The following is a 23,897-nucleotide window of genomic DNA, read 5'->3' on the forward strand; positions in this document are numbered from 1 at the left end:
ATATTTGAAGACAGAGAAAATGAGCACTTCTGCAAAGAGAGCAAATCCAGTGTCCTTAGCAAAACCACTAGGATAAAGAGGGACTGACACTGCTCTGCTCCTAGTTTTCAAACAGGCTGTTGGAAATGTTGTCTTAAGTTACTACATTTAAAGTTGCTTCTTGATTTTGAATCATGTTAATTGCAGCTTAAAGTATGTATTAGAAATGCCTTTAAAGCACTCACATTTCCAACGGTAAAGTCTTCCTTTACACTCTTCTAGATTTTAATTATAGATAATATTTACTGTGAACATTGATGTCATTCCAAATGGAGTAGTTTAACTGCTGATATGTTCATGGTGCTGGGGAATCAAATGGAAGAAAAATAAGCATGCTCAGTGTATACATTTCCCCTGAGTTACGATTTGGTCTGATGTTTGGGTTTTTTGGTTTGTTTGTTATTGTTGTTTTGAGGTAGTTGTTGTATCTTACTATACAGCACATGCTGACCTCACACTCGGAAACCTCTGTGCATACTCTTTTTACTCTTAAAATTACAGCTGTACACCACTACACAAATTTATACCACGTTTCCAATAGATATTTTCTAATAAATAATAAGCAGTTCTTTATTTTATAAATTTTGGTCTCAAGATTTTTAAAGCCATATGCAATTACAAATCACTAATATATTGCATAAATTACATGGATAATCCTCTGCTGCTAACATCCTAATTGTTTTATAAAATTTTGTTGTTGGTACTTTAAGAACTATATGGGATATACTTTAGAACATACAAAGAAACTCATCCTATACCTGAAGTCATGGGATTCGAGGAGATATACATTTAAGGAATTCTAATATTGATCATTACTTGACATCTAGTTAATTTATAGTCTATCAGTTGGTATGAACCTATTTACAATTGATTTTTTAGAGATGAGATGAGGTGATTTTTCCTTCTATGAGTTTTGCCTATTGGTTTGTGATGAGAAGCTATCTCAACAAGGACTAGTTTAAATTACAGTGACATGGGTTCATTGCAATGTTTTGGGTCTAGACTTTAGCTTCCAGAAGCTTGTCTAAGACAGAAAACAGGCTAGATTTTCTATGTGATCATTTCTAAGAGTGCAGGTGTTTGGAAGGTCAGGACAAGGAGAGTACGTGAGCTAAAGTGAGAAAGTAACACATCTACAGCCCTGAGACATTGCTGCTCTAGAAAACCCACAATCTTCCCTCAAATCTGGGATGATTATGCCATACTGCCCACGAAAATATTAAGGGTTATTAGAATTTCGTACATCCTTATCTCTACTAAGAGAGTGTCATCCTTATCGTGGAGGCTAACCACAAACACAGGAAACACTTCTTTGTGTTCTCTGCATATTGTTGTCTCTTCTAATTTCATAGAAAGACTGTGAGCAAGAACTCCAGAGTTGTTTTGTCATTACTGTGGCCATAACATTAGTGGGAGATGAGGGGCCTAACAGCCACTTGGTGAAGGAGAAGGAGGAGAAAGGTAGTTGACAGAAACTGAACACCCTGAAGAAAGGGTGGTTTTGGTTTTTGTGTGTTTGTCTATATGGACAGAGATAGGAGCATGCCCATAACTGTAAAGCCAAAGAGCAGCAGCTTCCTCTAAGCTCTGTACAACTGAGTTATGAATTTATTGAAGAATGTAAACAGTTAAGGAGCACAATTAGCATTGGAAGATACAGTGACTACAGATGGAATGGGACAGACTAACACTCCAATTTTTGTTTCTTTGACCAAAGTGCAGCATAAAACAGGAAGTACTGAACTTCAGATTTCCAGGTAATAAAACAGAGATGTGAAAAAAATGAAGAAAGTTTTGTTTTCTTTAGTTTTGTCTTCTAAATTCATTTTTGTGAAAAAAAAAACATGCAAACACACAGACAAATATATGCACACATATATAACACATATATATTTTTTCCTGGCTGTTTTGCTGTGAATGACTTCAGCTGTGAAACCACAACTGCCCACTCCTTTATGTTGAGGTAGACATAATCCTTGTCCCACATTCAAACTTTTCAATGAGAACCTCAGACCTCAGGGTCATCATTGCACAGCTGCAAGCTGCTCTTCCTATCCCAGGCTGAGGTGAGTGGCACCTCAAGTAGTCACCAGCCCACAACAAAGGATGGGCTAGTGTCTTGCTTCCCTGGGAGAACTTATTTATGCTGGCCAGTGTCCCACCTCTTGGTATTGTCTTTTAAGGTGGAACTTTTATCACCAGGAAATATGGTAAACTTCATAGGTCTCAAGAAAACCCCAGACAGCTCTATTTTGAGATTTCCTGTTTTCATGTCCACGCTGTGCACTTATACTCACAGCTCTTTAACACTCTCCATTATCTGCCTGCCCTCATAGTCCTTGATGGGCTCAAGCACTGAGAGAGAGCAAATGAGGAATACGATTCAGAAATGAAGTAAGCATGAAAAAAAGGAGCCCATAAAACATTTATTTTGATGTGTTTAACTGGGATCTTCAATACCCAGGGATACAATTCATTCAGGAGACGACATTTAGGCAACGATCCATAAGACCTGTTAACATCTCATCACACTCTCTGACCTGGAACTCCGAAATCTCTCCACCAACTCACAAAATACCCATGGCAGGTTCCACACTTCCAAATTCCCAAGGCCTTTTGGGGTACACTTCTCACAAACACACACTTTGCACCATACATTTCTCTCTGGAACCCAGTTGAGCCATGGCGTGAAGGAAAACACCACACAAACTTGGTTCAGAATTAACAGGTAACACAATCATTGAGCACAGCAACTTGCATCCTAATTTGTAAGCCATTCTCAGTTAAATCCTCCACTAGGGGATCCCAAGGGATCTGCCACCTGAACTGGTGGTCTCCTCTACCTACATCTTTACATCCGCCTATCTCCCATCCAAAACCCTGTATCCTTCTTCTGCCTCCTAAGATGGCAAAGGGGAAATCATCAAAAAATACACTGGTATTCAGCCCTAGATATAAGTCGGGGAAACAGACTATTTAGATTTACCATAGGAGAGGAAAACAAGATAAATGGCCAAGTGTCCAATGAATCATACATAGACATGTAAAATGCAGTAGGAATGAGTGTACACATTAGCCAGCCATGAAATATAATGAATATAGTCAATAAAGCATTGTGATAAACATGGGCACAGAGGAAAAGGATCTAGCAGACACTAACTATTCACAGATACACAGGAAGCACATAGTCTGAATCATGACCTCTTGACCTTACCTTACATAGTGAAGCCCACCTATACTTCTACCCAAGAAACACAAGTCAGGCTTACAGCTGATTACAAGGTTCAGGTACAGAAGTTATTGCACCCTCTCATTTGAGAAAATGCTTGAGGAAGCCACAGAAATCTTCAGACCACCAGGCTTTCTTACTGAAGACTCAGGTCTGGCTCTAGTTACAAAACAACCACCCGGGAACAATTATGTAGCATAGTCAAGGTCTATGAAGATCTCTTAACCTGAATGAAGGTATGCTCTCAGCTTCTGATACTTCACTCCAAATGTTATATGCTGTCTATATCTGACTCTGTATGGTGTTGTAGACTATAAATAATTTTTAACTGTGTCTAGTCATTGTGGCAAGCACTGGCAACTCTAGCTATTGTAAGGTATAAGCAGGAGAAACAGGGATAGCCTTTTTACAATAACACTTCAGAAAAAAACTTTGTATGATTTTAGAAAAATAAGTTAATAATAAGAACAATTTGTATGATATGAACATATTAATACATCTGATAAGGTATAATCTATTCCTTGACCACACCGTGACAGAATTCTTGAAAATACTATTTGAGAGGAGAGAAAGTTATTTTCATTCTGATTTGCAATCTAGCTGTCTACTCTGACAGGGCCAAATTTAGAGTAGAAATGAGCCAGACATGTCATGTTCTAGGCACTGAATGGAAGAAAAATTCTCGAGAAAGTCACCACTGTGGACGCTGTGCCTCAGATAGATTAAGTACCAGTGGAAAGAAACTCAGTGAGTGCCCCTAAGAAAATGACACCATGTATCTGCTAAATCCAGCAGATATAGTACATTCAACCAGAAAGGCTTTAGACACTAAAATTACCAAATGACACATTTAAAATAAGTATGTTTGGTAGCTCTTAAGAATAAAAGGACAAGGCAGGCACACATACCTATTGTCCCAGTTGTTGAGAGATGGAGACATGAGAATGAGAAGTTCAAGGCTAGACTGGCTTGTGGGGAGGAAATCTGGGGGTGGGAGGGGGAGGAGGGAGTCCGGCGGCTGGGTCTCGGCTGCGAGCTTTCCACACCGCAGCAGATGGTCCCACATTCACGCACCTGTGGGTGAGTGGGCCAGTGGCTGCATTGGCAAAGTTCCAGGATTCCAAAAGCTGGGAATCTGGCAGTGAGACCAGGTGACACGTGGAGTCCGGTTTTCCAAAGCTTTATTGTTCATAGCATGTTGAGTGGGTATAGATGGTACACATTTGGTCACAGCCAAAAGCCAGGGGAGCCTAATTTTATAGGGAGGGGGAAAAAGGGAGGGAATAACTTAATTAGCCACGCCCCTGGCCTTTCGATAATTCATTAATATTTAAATCTCTGGAGGTGGAGATTGTTAATCACGCCCTCTACCTGTGTCCTATGTGACTGAAGGTGGCAGGTTAAATGGAGTTACCTCATCCAAGGCCCAACACTGGCTGACATAAATCCCTATCTCAAAACATCAACAAACACTAAAAGTTTAAAATATCTTTAAAGATATAAAAGACAACTCAGAATATAACTATGAACAGTAATTTAAGACAAACACAGAGGTATTTGGAAGAAAATCAGTATTTATTTTTTCTAAAACCATAAACCTGAGGAATGAAAAATGTGTGTTATGAAAGCAGAGCATTAAAGAATCAAAAGGAGATGAGAAATTGAAGATAAGGGACACGAGAGAAGAAAAGATGGATTAACCAAAATAAAAGATCTATGGAAAAGCCTTATGGAAATACTAGTTAGTAAGGTCATAGCTGACAACACAAAACAGACTCCATGTTTTTTTGATACATTGGTTTTTTGTCTGTTTGTTTGCTGTATATTTTCCCTATTTTTGTTTTGTATGTTTACTTGTTTGATCTTCACACTTTGTGTTACTTGGGTCAATCAAGAGAGATAGAACATGAAACTCGGTGGGTAAGAAAGTTAGGGAGGATCTGGGAGGATATGGGGTTTGAAAACATGATCACAATATGTTCTATGAAAAAAATTATACCCAGAACATCAAAGTAGAGCTGGTTGTAAGACGGTGCAACATTTTTTTAATTCTTGCACTCAGGGTTAGTGGCAGGCATATTTCTAAAATTGAGGTCAACCTGGTCTACAGAGTAAGATCCAGAACACTCAGGACTACACAGAGAAACACTGTATTCAAAAATCTAAAAATATAAAATTAGAATATGACTGTTAAGAAGAACTAAGCAACAGAAACATGACTTATTAAATAAAACTCAAAGTTCAAGGCACAATCCACAGAGGTCTCCACTACAGACAGCACAGGCTATTGCCTCTACACTTGCTTATTCAGCAATACTACTTGGCAACACCCTATTGCTGAAGACACAACACAGTGTAACACCAGGACATAGAGATTTAATCTCAATCAGTCAGTAATCATTTGTCCTTTAACTAGATTTCCAAAGGTCAGAAGGTACAGTGCATTTTGATGGGAGAAAATATATCTAGGACTTTATTCCTACGATGCCTAGCTACATACATACTAAGGAAGATATGCCCAGTGATATCATTTCTAGAGGATAACTATTTGATTTCTTACTGGATTTGAAACATTTACCACATGAGGGGTGACATGTTTAAATTCTAATCAAATCAAAAGCCCATGACTGGAGAGATCATGGACCCTAGAGCAGAATCTTCTATGATCCTTCTGTTAGTGTCAGGCAGAAAGTTGCATTATTAATAATTTATGTTTGTTACCTAGACATAGTTTCAGTTTCAGTGCTGAGAAGATACCATGATCAAGTACACCTTATATGGAACCACATTTAACTGGGACTGGCTTACAGGTTCAGAGGTTCAATTCCTTATCAAGGTAGAAGCATAGCAGCAACCAGGCAGATGGGGGGCTAGAAGACTAGGCAAAAGTTCTACATCTTGATCCATAGACAGAAGGGGGAATATTGACTTTCAGATAGCTAGGAGAAGGGTCTCAAAGTCCTCCCCTACAGTGACAAACTTTCTCCCACAAAGCCGCAACTATTCCAACAAGGCCATAATTTTTAATAGTGCCATTCCCTAGGCCAAGGACATTCAAACCACTATATTCGACTCCCTAGCCTCCATGGGCTAGTTCAATACATGAGTCTATGGTGGATATATCTAAACACTGCATAATGCAAAATGCATTTGGTCCAACTTCAAAAGTTCCTATAGTCTATAGCAGTCTCAGCAATGTTAAAAGTCCAAAGTTCAAAGTCCTTTCTAAAATTCAATCACTTAAATGTAATCTCCTATAAAATCAAAATCAAAGAGCAGATCACAAACCTACAACAACACAGAACATATAATTGCATTCCAAAATTCCACATGGAGAAATTCTAGACTACAGCAAGACAGAAAATCAGCTAGACAACTCCAAACTCTGCATCTCCATGTCAGATATCAAAGCAGACTTCAGATTTCCTACTACATTTTCATTTTTGTTGACTGCAACAAACTTCTTTCTCCTTGGCTGGTGTCACCCATTGTTTTCAGCTTTCCTCATATCACAGCGTATTCTTCAATATCTGGAATCCAAGAACGATTATCTGGTTTACTCCAAGTGCTTGCATAAGTTTTCAAGCTCTGCCATTTGTAGCATTCTAGGTTGTGGTTGACTCCACTTCACTGGTTGCTGCTATTCTTGGTGGTCATCTTATGATAATGGCATCTCCAAAATCCTTGGATCTTCAACTGCAACTAGGCTTCACAAATAGCTTCTCATAAGCTCTCTTTTGAAACTAAATCTCAATGTCTTCGTATGACCCTCTCAGTTCTGAGCCATCAACTGCAACTGTGATTGAACCATTACCAACTATCTTTTATGGTCTCTCTCAGTGCCAAGCCGCAGCTTCCTTTCATGACCTCTTCATACCTTCCACCTGGTACCTAGCATTACTTTCTAAGTTGCCCCCAAACAAAACACAAGTCCAGCTTCAGTCTCTAGGCTAATTCCCAACAAGACCAGTGTCTCCAAGTTACACCTTCAACAAGACCAGTGTCTCCAGGTTATTCCCCCCTACAAACCTGCAGCACCAGGTTACAAGCCCACCCCCTACCTAACGACCAACATGTATCAAGGACACACACGTGCCACTATGTTTGTAACAGACTTTTTAAATAATAGCCAGAAGCTAGAAACAACCCAGATGTCCCTCAACAGAAGGATGGACACAGAAAATGTGATACAATTACACAAAGGAGTACTACTCACCCATTAAAAAATGACTTCATGAAATTTGCAAGCAAATGGATGGAACTAGAAAATATCATCCTGAGTAAGATATACTAGTCACAAAAGAACACACATGGTATGTATTCACTGATAAGTAAATATTAGGAAAAAGTTTTGGAATACCCATAATACAACTAATAGACCATATAAAGCTCAAGAAAAAGGAAGACCAAAGTGTGGATGCTTCAGTTCTACTTAGAAGAGGGAACAAAATAATCACAGGAGTAAGAGGGTGGGAGGTACTTGAGAAGAAGAGAGGAGGGGGAGAGGACAAAAGGGGGCAGGATCAGGTGTGATAAGAGACAGTGGAGATGTACAACTGTGGGGAAGAAAAACCTTGTGGGGGGGGGGAGATCCGGTCTGGCAGCATCCCATGGCGGTCAGGCAGTGGGTCTGGCAGGCTTCCCGCTCCACCAACGGAGGGTCCCACATTCACATAGCCATCTCAGGCTGGCAGAGGCGGCCGTGGTTCGAGGTTCCAAAACCTGGGAATCTGGCGGTGAGACCAGGCAACATGTGGAGTCCGGTTTTCCAAAGCTTTTATTGTTCATGGCATGACAAGTGGGTGTAGATAATGAGCGCTCCCCCAAAAGCTAGGCTCACCTGGCCTTTTATAGGGAGGGGGAAGAGGGGAGGGAATAACTTAATTAGCTACTCCCTGGCCTTCAGATAACTCATTAATATGTAAATCTCTGGAGGTGGAGACTTGTTAATCACGCCCTCTACCTGTGTCCTACATGATTGATGGGCACAGGTTAAATGGAGTTACCTCATCCAAGGCCCAGCATACAACGTGTCAGGAAATTGAACAGAGGAGTGTAGCAATGGGGAGTAGGGAATTGGGGGTAGCCAACAGAAAGTCCCAGATGTCAGGAAAGCAAGATGCTCCCAGACCCAATGGAGATGACATTAGTTGAAATACCCTACAAAGGGGAGAGAGAACCAGTAGAGACCATATCCAGAGGTTAGGCACAGTTTAGTTGAGGGAGGGGGCCACCCATGCTTCTCAAAATTTTAACCCAGAATTGCTCCTATCTAAAGGAAATACAAGGACAAATACTGGAACAAAGACTGAAGAAAAGGCCATCCAGAGACTGTCCCATCTGGGGATCCATTCCATATGCAGCCACCAAACCCAGTCACTATTGCCAATGCCAAGAAGTGCTTGCTCACAGGAGCCTGATATGGATGTCTCTTGAGAGGATCTACCAAGGCCTTAGCTATACAGATGTCGATGCTTGCAGTCAATCATTGGACTGAGCACAGGGACTCCAATGGAGGATTTAGGTGAAGGACTTAAGGAGCTGAAAGGGTTTACAACCCCTTAGGAAGAACAACAATATCAACCAAACAGATTGCTCAGAGCTTCCAGGGACTAAACCACCAACCAACGAGTATACGTGGAGGGATCCTTGGCTCTAGCTGCATATGTAGCAGAGGATGGCCTTATCTGGCATCAATGGGAGAAGAGGCCCTTGGTCATGTGAAGGCTCGATGCCCCAGCATAGAGGAATGCTATGAATGTGAGGCTAGAGAGATTGGGGGCTTCAGGGAGCACCCTCATAGAAGCAGGGGTAAGGGGGTGAGATAGAGGAGTTTTGGAGGAGAAACCAGGAAAGAGGATGATGTTTGAAATATAAATAAATAAAATAACCATTAAAAAATGTATAAAAAAGAATATGTACTCAGCCCTATGAGACCATCTTCATAAATCTCTTTCCAAACATAACCACCAAGACTCAGAGAATAGCACATAAGCTGCAGTTGAAAGAATGATGCAGAAAAGCTCTGTGAGATACTGACATGTGGACATGACATAGATATCTCACTTACAAACTCATAGCAATTGGGATGACCTATATGCAACTTACATAACATCAAGAAATTGTCCATTTCCTTAAGACTTTCCAATTTTGTTGAGTACATGCTTTTGGAGTAAGACCTAATGATTTTCTGAATTTCTTCACTGTCTCTTACTATGTCTCTGCTTTCGTTTCTGATTTTGTTAATTTAGATTCTATTTCTCTGTCTTTTGTTTAGGTTGGCTAAGTTTGTCTATTTTGTTGATTTTCTCAAATAATCAATTCTTAGTTTTGTTGATTCTTTATATTATTTTCTTTTTCTTATTGATTTCAGCTGTGGTTTTTACTATTTCTTGACTTCTACTCCTCTTTGGTGTGCTTTCTTCTTTATTTTCTAGGGCTTTCAGGTGTACTTTTAAGTCCTTTTTTGCTGCTAAGAGAACATTCTAACTTCTTTGTGGAGGCTCTTAGTGCTATGAACTTTCCTCTAGCACTGCTATCATGGTGTCCCATAATTGGCATGGTTTGTGGCTTCAATTTCATTGAGTTTTAGAAAGTCTAATTTCCTTCTTCTTTCTTTTCTGACACAGAGATCATTGGGAGAGAGTTGTTCAATTTCCACCAGTGTATAGGGTTTCTGGTGTTTCCACTGTTGAAGTTCAGCTTTAATTCATGGTGGCCTAATTAGACACATAGGGCTATTTCAATCTTTCTGTACCTGTTGAAGCTTGCTTTGACACTGACTATATGGTCAGTTTTGGAGAAGGATACATGAGGTGCTGAGAAGAAGGCATTTTGTTTTGTGTTTGGATTCAATATTCTATAGGTGTCTGTTAGGTACATTTCATTCATAATGCTGGTTAGTTTCATTTTTTCTCTGTTTAGTTTTTTCTGCATGGCCTGTCAATTAGTCAGACTCAAGTGTTGAAGTCTCTGAGTATTAATGTGTGGCATTTGTTGTGGTATTTAAACATTAGCAAATTTTTTTTCAAATGTGAGTAACTATATTTGGGTATAGTTGTTTATAACTGAGATATCATCTTGGTAGAATTTTCCTTGAATGAGTATGATGTGTCATTCTCTGTCTCTTTTGATTAATCATGGCTGAAAGTCTATTTTATTAGATATTAGAATGACTACTAAAGTTTGATACTTGGGTCTATTTGCTTAGAATACTTTTTCCAGCCCTTTACTCCTAGGCAATGTTTATGTTTATTTCTGAAGTGTGTTGCTTGTATGCAGCAGAATGATGGATAACATTTTTGTATCTATTCTGTTAGTTTGTGTCTTTTTATTGAGGAATTGAGTCAGTTATTTATTGAGAGATATTAATGACTAGTGATTGTTATTTCTTGTTATTTTGGTGTGTGTGTGTGTGTGTGTGTGTGTGTGTGTGTGTGTGTGTGTGTTGTGCCCTTCCCTTGTTTTTGTTCACATAGAGTTATTCATTTTCTACTTTTTTTGGTTGTAGTTATCCTCATTGGGTTGGAGTTTTCTTTCTAGTATTTTCTGTAGGGCTGGATTTGTGAATTTGAATTTGTCTTGTTTCCTTCATCTATGATGATTGAGAGTATTGCTGGGTATTATGTAGTCAAGATTGGAACCTGTGGATTTCTAGAGGTTGCAACATATCTGTCTAGGCCCTTCTAGCTTTTAGAGTCTTTGTTAAGAAGTCCAGTGTGGCTGGGCAGTGGTGGCGCACATCTTTAATCCCAGCACTTGGGAGGCAGAGGCAGGCGGATTTCTGAGTTCGAGGCCAGCCTGGTCTACAGAGTGAGTTCCAGGACAGCCAGGACTACACAGAGAAACCCTGTCTCAAAAAACAAAAAAAAAAACAAAAAAAAAAAAAGAAGAAGAAGAAGAAGAAGAATTCCAGTGTGATCCTAATAGTTCTGCCTTTGTATGCTACTTGAACTTTTCCCTTGCTTCTTTCAATATTTTCCTTGTTCTGTAGATTTTATGCTTTAATTGTTATATACCAGAAGGATTACATTTTTGTCCAGTTAATTGGTGTTCTATAGGCTCTTGTGTGTTTATAGGTATCTCTTTAGGTTGGAGATTGTTTTTTTTTATTATTTTGTTGAAAATATTTTCTGAGATTTGGACCTGGGACTCTTACCCTTCATGTATTCTATTATTCTTATGTTAGTTCTTTCCAAGGTATTCCAGATTTCCTAGATAATTTGTGTCAGTGAATTTTAGAGTTAACTTTTTCTTTGACTGATGTATCTTTTTCTTTTATTGTGTTTTCTACACCTGATATTCTCTCTTCCATCCTGCATATTTTTGATGATACTTGTATCTGTTGTTCTTGTTCTCTCCCTCAGTTTTCCATCTGCAGGAATCCCTAATTTATGTTTTCTTTATTGCTTCTATTTATAACTCACTTTATTGTTTCTGTTACATCTGGAAAGAATATTCCTGGTGAGTCAGGCTTCTGATGGGTATCCTTAGGTTATATGTTTCTGCATCTAGAGGTCTGTACAGATCAGAATCTCCAGATCTCTTCACCAGCCACAGATATGATAAAGGTATTCTAGCTCTTCAGTGTGCTTTCAATTAAGATAATTTATTCTACTCATAATGAAATACTCAGGCTGTTTATTAGGGTTCTTTGTTTAGTTCTATTGGAGTTTAAGCAAGCAGAACAGATTCTTTTAGGCTTTGAGGCAAAGACTGTCCATGCACCAGAGAAGATCTGTCTTGTCTCCACCAGGAAAGATGTCCTCTGCTCTGTCAAGTCAGAATCCAGAGAACATTCCCCAAATCATCCAGATTGTCTCTCTCTTTGCACTGCAGACTAAGTCCTTTGATCAAAATATTTGTTTGTCTGAAGTCATGAATTGTTACAGGAAACAAATGAGAACCAGAATATTTCATCTTTTACCTTTAACAATCTTTGGAGCATCAAACAGGGAATTTATGCAGTCTCTTCCCACAAATACAGCTGTATGATTTATCACAGTTAGTATTCTCTACTCTTGTTTTAGATAAGAATGTACATCCTCCATCATTTAAGTTGAACTTCTTTATGTTCAAGTCACTGAAGAACAAAAACAACAATGGACAGCTAGTCAATTTTGAACATTCACTGAAATAAGTCATGATTTTAAAAATTCTGTTTTCCAAAATAGACAGAACATATAAGTATTAATCATCACTAAAGTTCACACGTTCATCACGAAAATATGTTCTTTACTCTAAGCCCATTAAAAAATAATGGTCTCTTTGTTACAACAAAATCCCCATCTTTTTTCACACTTGCAATTTGTGGTCAGCAGGGAAAACTGATTTTCAGTATTTCCAAGGAATTATTTTATGCTGAACATGCTCTCCCACTTACATCTTGTCGTTAAAAATGCTAGGATAAAAGTAAAACAGATGTGTGTGACACATGATACAGTCTCATATGCTTTTGTTTCAAGGAGAAAAAGAAGATTTGAAATGCAATCTCAGATGAAGGCATGTAACTAATGTTTTAGATTGTTCTCTCCTTTTTCCTACACCACACCCTAGATAATGAGCCTTCACAGAAACATGGAAATCTGCAGGATTTTATATTACAGGCCATTAATACCCTACTTTTTAAAAGATAAGTGCTTTAAAATTAAAAAAAACATAAATTAGAATCCAGAACACATTAGCACATAGTCTGAATCAAAAGGATTGTGAGTTCTGGGACAGCCCTATCTACATAGCAAAAGCAGAAGTCAAAGATAATTTATTTAATAATTAAGATCCTCTTGTGTAAACAGGAATAAATCAGATTTCTACTAAGGCTGAGATATTAACAGGCTTTGGATCAAAACTCAGATTACCATTTTAGTGTGATGATATAAAGGAAACTGCTCAACCATAGAAAATATTTATGGACAGCATAGTATGTCACATTACCATTATTATTACTATGGTTCATGAGACAGAGTCTCAATCTGTAGCACAGAATAACTTCAACCATATGGTGAAGCTATCACATAGAGCTAGCCTTGTTGAATATCACTGTATCTGTGGGATTTCAACTTATCATCAAATAAATCAAAGAGAGATAGAGAGTTAAACAAGAAATGTAAAGATTACAGAAGTGCATTTCATTTCCTTGAACTATTCCAAAAAATATTCATCAACTCTAAATTTACATTTTACAAAAGATAATTGCATTCTAAATGATAAATTCTTTTATATGAAAAAAGTGACAAATACTAGCCAACCAAACAGAAACAACAACAAATGTACCGAATCCACAACTGCATTCTACTTCCTTTTTTCATATTTTTATTCAGTTTTTGATAATTTCACTGAATAAACTACAAACACACTACATATTTCTCTCATATGTCTCTACTCTTGTGACTATACACATACACACACACACAAGATGGTGGAAAGGATAAAAATGTCAAACAAATAAACAAAAACAAACAAGACCAATTTGTGTAGTCAATATAGTCACTGGAGCATTGTCAAATTCTCTGTGGCCAAGTGTGCCCTTAAAGAACACTTAGTCCTTCCACACCTGCACCTTTGACAGAAGCCACCAATTATAGAGAGCTACACTGAAGAATCCTTATCACAATCTTTAAGTGTTTTCTTTTGTTGCTTTCTGTATGTTAGAGGGGGCATGGGATAGCGGTTTGCTAGGGAGGGGAAATGGGGAAAGGGGATGGCATCTGAAATGTAAATAAATTATCCAATTTAAAAAAAAAAAAAGAAAGAAAAAGACATCATAACAGATTGGCAAGCTTCTGTGCCTTCTCATAGGAGAAAATGCTGGTAGTGGACAAGAAACAATCTGGCCATTGGAATTCCTTACTCAAACTGCAGGTCTGGCCTTAGTAACATCATCATAATGGAACATTTCTGTAGCATAAACAAAATCCACAAAGATCTCTTATCCTGGAAACAGGCATCTTCTTTCTCTCTGGCACCTCACTCTAAATGTTACCACATGCCCATCTCTGACACTGTATGCTTCTATAGGCTATAAAGAAATTTGTTAACTCTGTGGCCAATCATAATGTCAAATACTAGAAATCTCAGTGCTTAGAAGAAGGAGACAGGAAGACTCAGACTAGTCTGTGTAAAATGATGCTTGTATGAAAAAACTAAATAACAGTACTAATAATCGCTGTGATTAGAACAAATTAGTATATCTTGTAAGGATGTCTCTGTCCTGTGGCCACTCCTGTGACAGCCTGCTTAAGAATGTCCTTCAAGGAAAGAGAGGAAGATATTTTCAGGAAGATATTTTGGAACCTAGATGTTCCCATAGACTGGGCCACAAGTATAAGTGAGCTAGACCTGCCATGTTCCCAGGCACTGAATGAAAGATTCCTGAGAAAGTTATCACTGTGTGTTCCATGCCTCAGATATTTTCAGTAGCTGCTTAAGAAGAAATCCAGTGAATGACACAAAGAAAATGACATCATGAACAGAAGTCAACAGAAACATTAAATTAACACACAAGAGTACAGACAATAGGATTACCAACTAGCACTTGTAAAATAAGTATAACAGACATCTTTCAAGAGGTAATACACAGGCCAGGCATGCCTACCTGTAGTCCCCACACCTGACTGATGGAGGCATGAGGATCATGAGTTCAAAGACAGCCTGGTTGAGATGAATAACTATCTCAAAATATCAACAAAAGTATAAAAATTCAATTTTTAAGAAAATTTTATAAAATAAATAAATAACCAACAAGTATATAAGGTATATAAGGTATCAACAATAAAAAGTATCTAGTGAATATCTGAGAGACTCAGGCTCAATGTATTTGACATGATAATTCAGTCACTTAACACCATCTTAAGTTGTTGACTTTCCAGTGCCCTTTACATCTTAGAAGACACAATCCTGAGATGTATACAGTATTAAAACATCTTTGGTCAGTTCCTCAACCATACATCTTTCTTCTGTAACACTTGCTCAGACACTGCCTTATGCACTTGTCCTTACCAGTGAGCTCCATAGAAAATGAGGAAAGCCATGTGAAATGAGAGGAAAACCTTTGCACACAATCCTCCCAATTCCCACACCAGTGTTAGAGTCTGAAGGGTTCTGGAAACTCACAGTTTAGATGGGCCTTTGTCAATCCATGACCATTCCTGTTTTTCCTTATCATATGACAATCCTATCCAGTAACTATCTGGAGTAACCTGTTGCTGAAGGAACTTCTGTAAAGAAAACAACAGACCTTAAGATGAATTTCTGTCTGACTAGAGAAAGACAAGAAGGAAAATTTCCCAGCATTCCTATTCCATTCTCTGTGGTCTTGTCTTCCCAACTGCTCAGTCCTACCATGTTCATTTTTCAAAGTGACGTCCTACTAGTAGCACATTTATATCGAAACTGATATCATTTAAATAATTCATTTAAGATTAAATTTTCAGGTGTCTTGTGATACTGAGATCATGTCATGATTTGTGACTGTGTTTCTTAGACCAAGTCTCACTGTGCAACCCAGCCTGTCCTTGAACTAACAATCTTACTACTTAAGGAAGGAGGCTTTTTTTTAGCATTTTATTTTACTGATGTATTAATTTCTCCTATTGCATCATCGATGCCTGAGCAAAACAGAGAATTCTCAACAGAGGAATCTCAAATGTTCAACAAGTACATTAATACATGTTCAAAGTACTTAACCACCAGGGAAATGCAAATCGGAACAACTCTGGATCCCATCTTACAGGAATAGGAATAGCTAAGATTAAAAAGTCAAGTGTCCTGCTGGCAAGAATGTGGAGCAGGAGGAACACTACCCCACTGCTGGTGGGAGGGCACACTTGCACAACCACTTTGGAAATCAGTTTGGTGACTTTTTAGAAAATTGGCAATGTGTCTTTCACAAGAATCAGCTATACCACTATTGGGCATATATCTAAAAGATGCTCTGCCATTCCACAAAGACATTTGCACAACTATGTTCATAGCAGTTTTATTTGTAATAGCCAGAAACTGGAAACATCTTAGAAGTTGCTCCAGTGAAGAATGGATAAAGAAAATGTGGTATATCTTCACAATGGAATACTATTCAACTGTGAGAAACAAAGACATCATGGATTTTGCAGGCAAATGGATCTCTTGGAAGAGGTGGAAACTAGTAATGGGGGAGACAAACAACAATCAATAGGGGCGTCCTTAGCTGTGCCACTATGTAGCCTAAGGAGGCTGACTCCTAGGGCCAGGAAAGAACCCCAGAGGAGCAATAGCAGAATCAACAAACTGACAAAACTTTTGACCCAAAATCCATTCTGTCTATAGGAAATGCAGGGACTGGAGATGGAGCAAAGACTGAGGGAGCAGCCAACCAATAAGCTGCTCCAATCGACAACTATCCCATAGAAAAACATCAATCCCTGAACCTATTATTGATACTCATTAATGCTTGCAGACAGCAGTCTAGCATGGCTGTCTTCTGTGAGGCTCTGCCGAGCAGCTGACTCATACATACACAGACACCCACAGTCAAGCAATGAATGGAGCTTGGGGACTCTCATGTCATTGTAATAATGAGTCTCCTCTTAACAGACCTGTGTCCCACAGTTTCCTTCACATTACAGGAAAACCATATACAAATGAAAAAAAAAATAGCTTGATTCAGCACCTTGTTATTCAGGGTTAGAGGCAGAGTCTAAGAGAATAAAGGGGCAAGTGTCTACATTACCAATTCATCCTCATCATCTATCGTCAGAAGAGATAAGCTCAAATGATGGCACGTCTGGTTACATCCACTCCATACTTTTTTGTCCATGATAAAATAATAACATTTTATACCATAGCAGAACCACTGCATTTTAACACGTTTGCCTACAACAGAGAAGGTAAATGGTTAAATTTATTATTTACTGGTATTCTACTATCAGAATATAATATTAATTTAATTAAGGTTACTGTGAAAGAGAGAGAAACAGAAAGAGAGAATGGGAGAGGGAGAGGAAAAGGAAGGGAGAGGGAGAGGTAAAATCTCACAGGTCTCAGAAAAAGAGATCCTATAATGCCCAGAGATCACAGCAAACCCATGAGCTATGCAACATTTTTAATAACACTGGAGATATAGAAACATTTCCTGTGTGAATCATGGATGAATCTGTAGAGAAAATGTAGCACATACACACACAAAAGAATACTTTTTGTCCTTTAAACAGACATGAATCAGCTGGTCATGATAACTTATGCCTATAACCTGAGAACTCCAAAGAGAGACATGAAGTACATCACCAGTTTGGGGTCATCCTACGCTAATTAATGACTTCCAGGACAGCTTTGGCTACAATTTAAGTTGCAAGTCACCCAGGGCTACACAGTGATATCATGTCTCACATGAAACCCCAAAAGAGATCCTGACCTATGTGCTAAACATGGATGAAATTGGGGAGATTGTGCAAAGTGAAACAAACCAGGCCTAGGACTATATTTTATGATTTCATCCAGATTATGTTTCTAAATCAGCCCAGTTCTATGAAGCAGAGGCTTGTGAAATACCAGGGGCTGGAGGTCAGGCAATGAGCACTTGCTACTCAGAGGAAGTTAAACTGCTGACCTAATTCTAGATCTGCAGTAATGCATTGTTCTCACACTGGTCCACACACTACTGTGCATTTAGCATTGTGCCTTGGTCTGTGTTACATGCTCTACCTTAAGAGAAATCAGAGAGGCATGAGGGAGCTTTGATGTTGATAAACTGTTCTCCTGATTATGTTGATGCCTTAAATGCTATCCCCATATGCCAAATAATTCAAGTTGAATACATTAAAATATGTGCAGTTGGTGTATCAAGATCACCTCAATATGAATAGTTTGTTTAGTGAGGGTCTGGGAATGGCCATGCTCTATTAACAAATTTTACCTCCAACTTTCATTTTTTGTGTGAAGAGGTATCAATGTGTTGCCCGGGCTGGCCTGGAATTTGTTTGGATGTCCATATTGTACAGCAAGTTATCATCCTCCTCCCTCAGATTCATAATCATAGGGATTACATCATTAGGCTACCCTTTACAAATAATTAAGTTATTTTAAAGTAATGACATAAAACCTTTATCATGGGTCTGGAATACTTCAAAGATTTCTATGGAGCTTTTTTTTTTCCTGTCACAAATTTGATAATGTAGCAGTTTTAAAGCTAATAGTCCTTACATAATGAGAATCATCACATCATAATATCACAGTGTGGTGAGATTATATACAGGAGGTCTTTGTAAGCTCTAAATTCCGAAAAAAAATATTTAAGGATGACTGATACACTGTATCAGTCAAAGATGATCAGTCAAAATGAAGGATAAGAAAGGTTCTTTGGGACACTTGATATTTTCCTCTTTCCAGCGTCATTCACTATGTCACTAACAGAGTTGCAATATGTGTTCATCATATTGAAACTGCCTTGTCTGCTCCAGGGAGAATCCTTTTGTCAAAAACAGGCCAACTCTCTCAAAAAAGGGAAATGAAACACACACACACAATTGTTTTTATAACTGCATCCATGTAAATGTTCTATGTCCATTTTAGCATAAATAGTTAATAAATACACTCTTACTAAAAACTTCCATGTTCTGGTCAGCAACAAAGTTGGAGACAGAGATTTTCTGATAGACCAAAACAATTGAAACTCTCAGGGGTACTAATTTGTAATTCAATCCCCAGGGATCAGTAGGAGTGTCAAACAGACAGTAACTTCTAGAAACTATAAGATTCTCCTAATTCAAAGAGAATTTTCTGGGATTCCAGAAACTCCCTAAAGGATTAACACAGAGATCACCAGAATCTTACTCTGCTGGTTGGACTTCAAAGCTTCTAAGGAAACAATAGATAATAATGCAATTCTGTGTTCATGATCCTCCCCTGTTCTGTACCTTTATACTCTGGGAAACCCGAAACATTCTTGATTCCACTGTATCCTCTGTTCTGTTCTCTCTTGAGGAATTCCAGGATATCATTGTATGCACTACACTTTACAGACATATTTCTCGTCATTTCTTCCTTTAAGTCAATGTCATTTTGCATAGTGCTGTAGTTATGGTGGCAATTTAGGGCTTCCTTCAGTTCATGTTTTCCTTGACTATACTGAAAATCTAAATTAGAAACAGATAATGTATCAAAAATATTCATAAAGAATAAATATTGAACTTTAATATTACAGAAAAATCTTTATGTTGACAGCCAACACATATCATTATTTTATTGGAAACTTAGCATTTGTAAAATAGCACTTCAATTAACTCACTATAGAAATAGATACATCGCTTTTTCTCTATAGGTAAGATGACTGTAAAGTAAATAATATGGTTGAATAAGATTATGGTGGAAGTAACTTCCAATTACTTTATTTTTAGAGCATAAATTTACAAATAAATACTTAACTAAAATATTCAGTGAATAAATAACACCATGACAATTTGAACTAAAAATAAAAAGGTCAAGAAATGGCACAATTCTTATTAGAGCACATGGAATGCAAAACATCCACATACATAGCTATGTTTTAGTACAGCCAGGAAGTGATTATCTCTGTAAATATAAAGGAACCCAATAAAGTTTAACCGTTAATGATTCTGTACAGATGAAGATGTTTTACTTAACCATGACTTCAATGTACATTGAAGAAAAATGAAAAGGTCATAGATTCTTTGCACAACTATTTCTCAAAACATGTTTACATAAAATTAACAATCACCTGAACTTAGTAGGTAGACTATCTCCAAGTCCTCAGAAGAAACATGATCAAGAATGAGAAAGAACGTGGCAACTCCCAATAGCCCCAGAGCTAAAAGATTAGGTATGTAAGAGAACAGGACACTGCAGTGTGTCAGAAAAAAAATATTAAAGTCAAGAGATTCTGGCTCATTCTCTGACTGCAGGCAGGACAATGGACAAAGTGTATAACTGCATAGTTTGTTCCCATTTAAACTATTCTTTAGGAAGAAGTTCAAAGATGTATCTCAATTACTCACTGTTTATCACCAACAGTGCAACAGTTACCAGCAGAAGGGAACAGAGGATTCCAAGAACTATCACAATGAGCTGCCAGGGGACTGAACACTCTTAAATCAAAACAAAACAAAACAAAACAAAACAAGAAAATCATCACCATAAAAAGAGCACATCTCAATACTAAGTAAATTTTGTATAGCATGAAAACACAAGGAAATTCTGCACATTTCGATGATACAAGTGGACTGAAAATGTACTCTCAAAAGTGGAGATTTCTACCTAAAATTCACTCACTGTTGAAATGCTATATGGGTGAGGCTTCAGAAAATTGAACGAGCACCATATGTTGAAAATGCCGTCTTTTTTCCACTGAATGATTTTAGCAAATTTGTCAAAGATCAAGTGGCCATAGGTTTGTGGGCTCATTTTCGGGTCTTCCATTCTATTCTACTGATTTTCTTGGCTATATCTGTACGAATACCATACAGTTTTTGTCACTATTGCTTTGTAGTACAGCTTGAGGTCAGGGATGGTGTTTTCCTCAAATCTTTTATTATTTAGAATAGCTTCACCATCCTAGGTTTTTGGTTATTCCAGATGAATTTGCAAATTGCTCTTTCTAACTCTGTGAATAACTGAGTTGGAATTTTCATGGGGATTGCATAGAATCTGTAGATTGCTTTCAGCAAGATGGCCATTTTTACTATATTAATCCTGCCAATAGACGAGCATGGGAGATCTTTCCATCTTCTGAGATCTTCAATTTCTTTCTTCAGATACTTGAAGTTCTTGTCATACAGATCTTTCACTTGCTTCGTTAGATTCACACCAAGGTATTTTATATTATTTGTGGCTATTGTGAAGGGTATCATTTCTCTAATTTCATTCTCAACCTGTTTATCTGTTTACCTCTGTTTGAGTAGAGAAAGGCTACTGATTTGTTTGAATTAACTCTATATCCAGCCACTTTGCTGAAGTTGTTTATCAGGTTTAGGAGTTCCCTGGTGTAAGTTTTGGGGTCACCTAAGTATACCACCATATCATCTGCAAATAGTGATATTTTGACTCCTTCCTTTCCAATTTGTATACCATTGACCTCCTTTTGTTGTCTAATTGCTCTGGCTAAGACTGCAAATACTATATTGAATAGGTAGGGAGAGAGTGGGCAGCCTTGTCTGGTCCCTGATTTTAGTGGGATTGCTTCAAGTTTCTCTCCATTTAGTTTGATGTTGGCTACTGGTTTGCTATATATTACTTTTAATATGTTTAGGTATGGACCTTGAATTCCTGATCTTTCTAGGACTCATACCATGAAGAGGTGTTGAATTTTGTGAAATGCTTTCTCAGCATCTAGTGATATGATCATGTGGTTTTTTTCTTTGAGTTTGTTTATATAATGGATTACATTGATGGATTTCTGGATATTGAACCATCCCTGCATTCCTGGGATAAAGCCTACTTGATCATGAAGGTTGATTGTTTTGATATGCTCTTGGATTTGATTTGGGAGATTGTGAACTTGTTTAAGCCTTGGCCTTGTATTGTGAATGTCTCCAACTCACACTAGAACCAGCTGGATGACAGGCATGTACCTTCACCCAGTTCTCCAGGAACAAAAGTGCATTTTACAGAAGACACTGGAAGCATAGATGTAATCCAAGAAAAAAATACCAAACTGGAGTTTGCAGTCCACCAAGAAAGAATTGAGGTTGGAGAGGAAGGAAAGAGTTGTGGATGTTCTTGATAACTGGTAGGGAACTACAGTTGCTCTGGACCTGATCTGTAGACACCCTCATCCTTGAAAGGTCCTATAAGTCCACTATCTCTTTTCCTTGTAATTGTGATTTTTGTTGTACATAAAACTAAACATTTCAGTGTATTTAAGGCATTTGGAATCTGAAACTCATGTCTCTGATTACCACTACATCAAGGAAGAAAAATATCTCAGCTTGGAACATAGCTGAGACAGTGTATACAGAGTAACTAAAATGAGAACAAGTGAGATATTCTGTTTTCATTAATAAACAAAATTATTATTTGCCATTTTCAGGAACTCACAATGGGATTTAGACATTTCCACCCCCACTAACTCATTATCTTTTCTTCTTTCATTTGCAACTTTATTCTCAGAAGAAGACTGCCACTTCTGATGGACAACTGTTTTAGTCTTGTTGCATTAGATGGTGGGGATATTTATGAAAACTAAAAATTTTCTTCTAGAGTGAAAGTATTGTTTCTAATACATGGGCTTCATTTCCCTAGTATTTTGTTTCTCTAGAATATTTGGTGCTTTTCAAACCCTGATTTGTCTCTTGGTTTTATAGTTTTCAGATATTTTCTTGACTAGACTAAATAATAAAAATCCTCCTGATGGTTTCCCACTTCTTCATTCACAGAATATTTTTTCTTACAGTTTCCCATTATTCTACTTTTTCTATCTGGTCTTCTGTTGTGAGCTAACAACTAAAAAGTAGAAGTAGGGTTATAATTCTTTCTTTTTTAATTTTAAAACTTGATGGCTTTAGTTTTTAAACTTAGTTTTGAACTATTTTATATTTTATTACCCTCCAACTAATACTATTTTCTTTCCTCCCACACTTGTGCATAGCCAGCTGAAATGAAACATTATCGTTTTCAATAAAAGCCAGTAGGGTATTTTTTAAATTGTTAAAAGTCTAAAATGCATTAAAACCATGTGAATTTAGACACTTAAAACGCTTACCTCTGTGGCCAGCTTCTCTGGGACCCTGAGTCTCCTCAATCTTCACTTGGTTCTGCGACCCTGAAGATTTATGAAATCTCACAGTTGAGTAAGTGACCTCCTGCTCACTCATCTTGGAAATATATAAAGTATGTTCCTTGTTAAAATATGTCCTTGAGTAATTTATAAAGAAAAAGTTAATATGTCTACCTTTAGGAAGACACCTGGATCTGGTGATACTGAGGGCTGGGAAAGGATGGGGTCTGGCTAATTCACTTGATGATCCAAACACCCTGACATGTTCTGACCCCAATTTTCATTACAGGTGAGAACACTTTGCAGATTAACATTGTATTTCTAATGGTCACAGCAATTATTTTTAGGAAATATAAAAGGAATTAAAAATTTACTACTAAGTCATAATAATTTTGACACAGCCTCTTTTATTAAAATATTCAGCACATAAAAATGTTAGGTAAAATTGGTACCATTGAAAATCATTGAAAAACTTTTGAACAATCTATGCAAATAACAAAGAGTCAAAACTTTAGGAATAAATTAAAATATTGCTTTAATATTATGTATACATTTTGATAAACATGAATATTAAATGTTCTTTCAGTCTTTTAATTTATATGTGACTCTCAGTGTTTCCCAGATAATACCTTCAGAAAAATATTTTAAATACCGCAGGTAAATACCGCAGGTGATCGAAGACACACACACACACACACACACACACAAATTTTATATATATGTATATATACATATATATATAATTTGGTACCACTGAAAATCATTGAAAAACTTTTGAACAATCTATACAAATAACAAAGAGTCAAAGCTTTAGGAATAAATTAAAATTTTATTACCCTCCAACTAATTTTATATATATATTTGAAGCCCCAATCAGCTGAGTGTCCAACCACTCCACCCAGCCATAGTCTACACATTCTTCTCCAT

The 23,897-nt window shown here is 37.5% G+C and overlaps 1 protein-coding gene across 2 annotated transcripts; it reads right to left on the reverse strand.

The window, feature by feature from the left end:
- Positions 1 to 12,181: 12,181 nt before the first annotated feature.
- LOC117715762 (killer cell lectin-like receptor 5) lies at positions 12,182 to 23,067 on the reverse strand. 2 transcript variants are annotated; one of them, XM_076939855.1, is made up of 6 exons: positions 22,956 to 23,067; positions 20,254 to 20,334; positions 19,156 to 19,374; positions 16,974 to 17,116; positions 15,380 to 15,483; positions 12,182 to 12,350 (listed from the first exon to the last, which is right to left on the reverse strand). In XM_076939855.1, the coding sequence occupies exons 1-6, from the start codon at positions 23,065 to 23,067 to the stop codon at positions 12,215 to 12,217; spliced, it is 795 nt and encodes a 264-aa protein (XP_076795970.1). In that variant the 3' UTR covers positions 12,182 to 12,214. The 2 variants fall into 2 exon arrangements, with proteins under 2 accessions (XP_076795970.1, XP_034368507.1); XM_034512616.2 differs by having other exon boundaries at positions 20,254 to 20,343.
- Positions 23,068 to 23,897: the final 830 nt, after the last annotated feature.

Source organism: Arvicanthis niloticus, chromosome 9 (assembly GCF_011762505.2).
Source record: "Arvicanthis niloticus isolate mArvNil1 chromosome 9, mArvNil1.pat.X, whole genome shotgun sequence".
Taxonomy (NCBI): domain Eukaryota; kingdom Metazoa; phylum Chordata; class Mammalia; order Rodentia; family Muridae; genus Arvicanthis; species Arvicanthis niloticus.

Coding starts and splice junctions, on each gene's coding strand:
- LOC117715762 (XM_034512616.2), bottom strand. CDS start 23,067: ATGAGTGAGCAGGAGGTCACTTACTCAACTGTGAGATTTCATAAATCT. Junction 20,344..22,955: donor CAGAGAAGCTGGCCACAGAG/GTAAGCGTTTTA, acceptor TTTTGATTTAAG/AGTGTTCAGTCCCCTGGCAG. Junction 17,117..19,155: donor GGGTTTCCCAGAGTATAAAG/GTACAGAACAGG, acceptor TCTCTGTTGTAG/GCAAACGTGTTAAAATGCAG.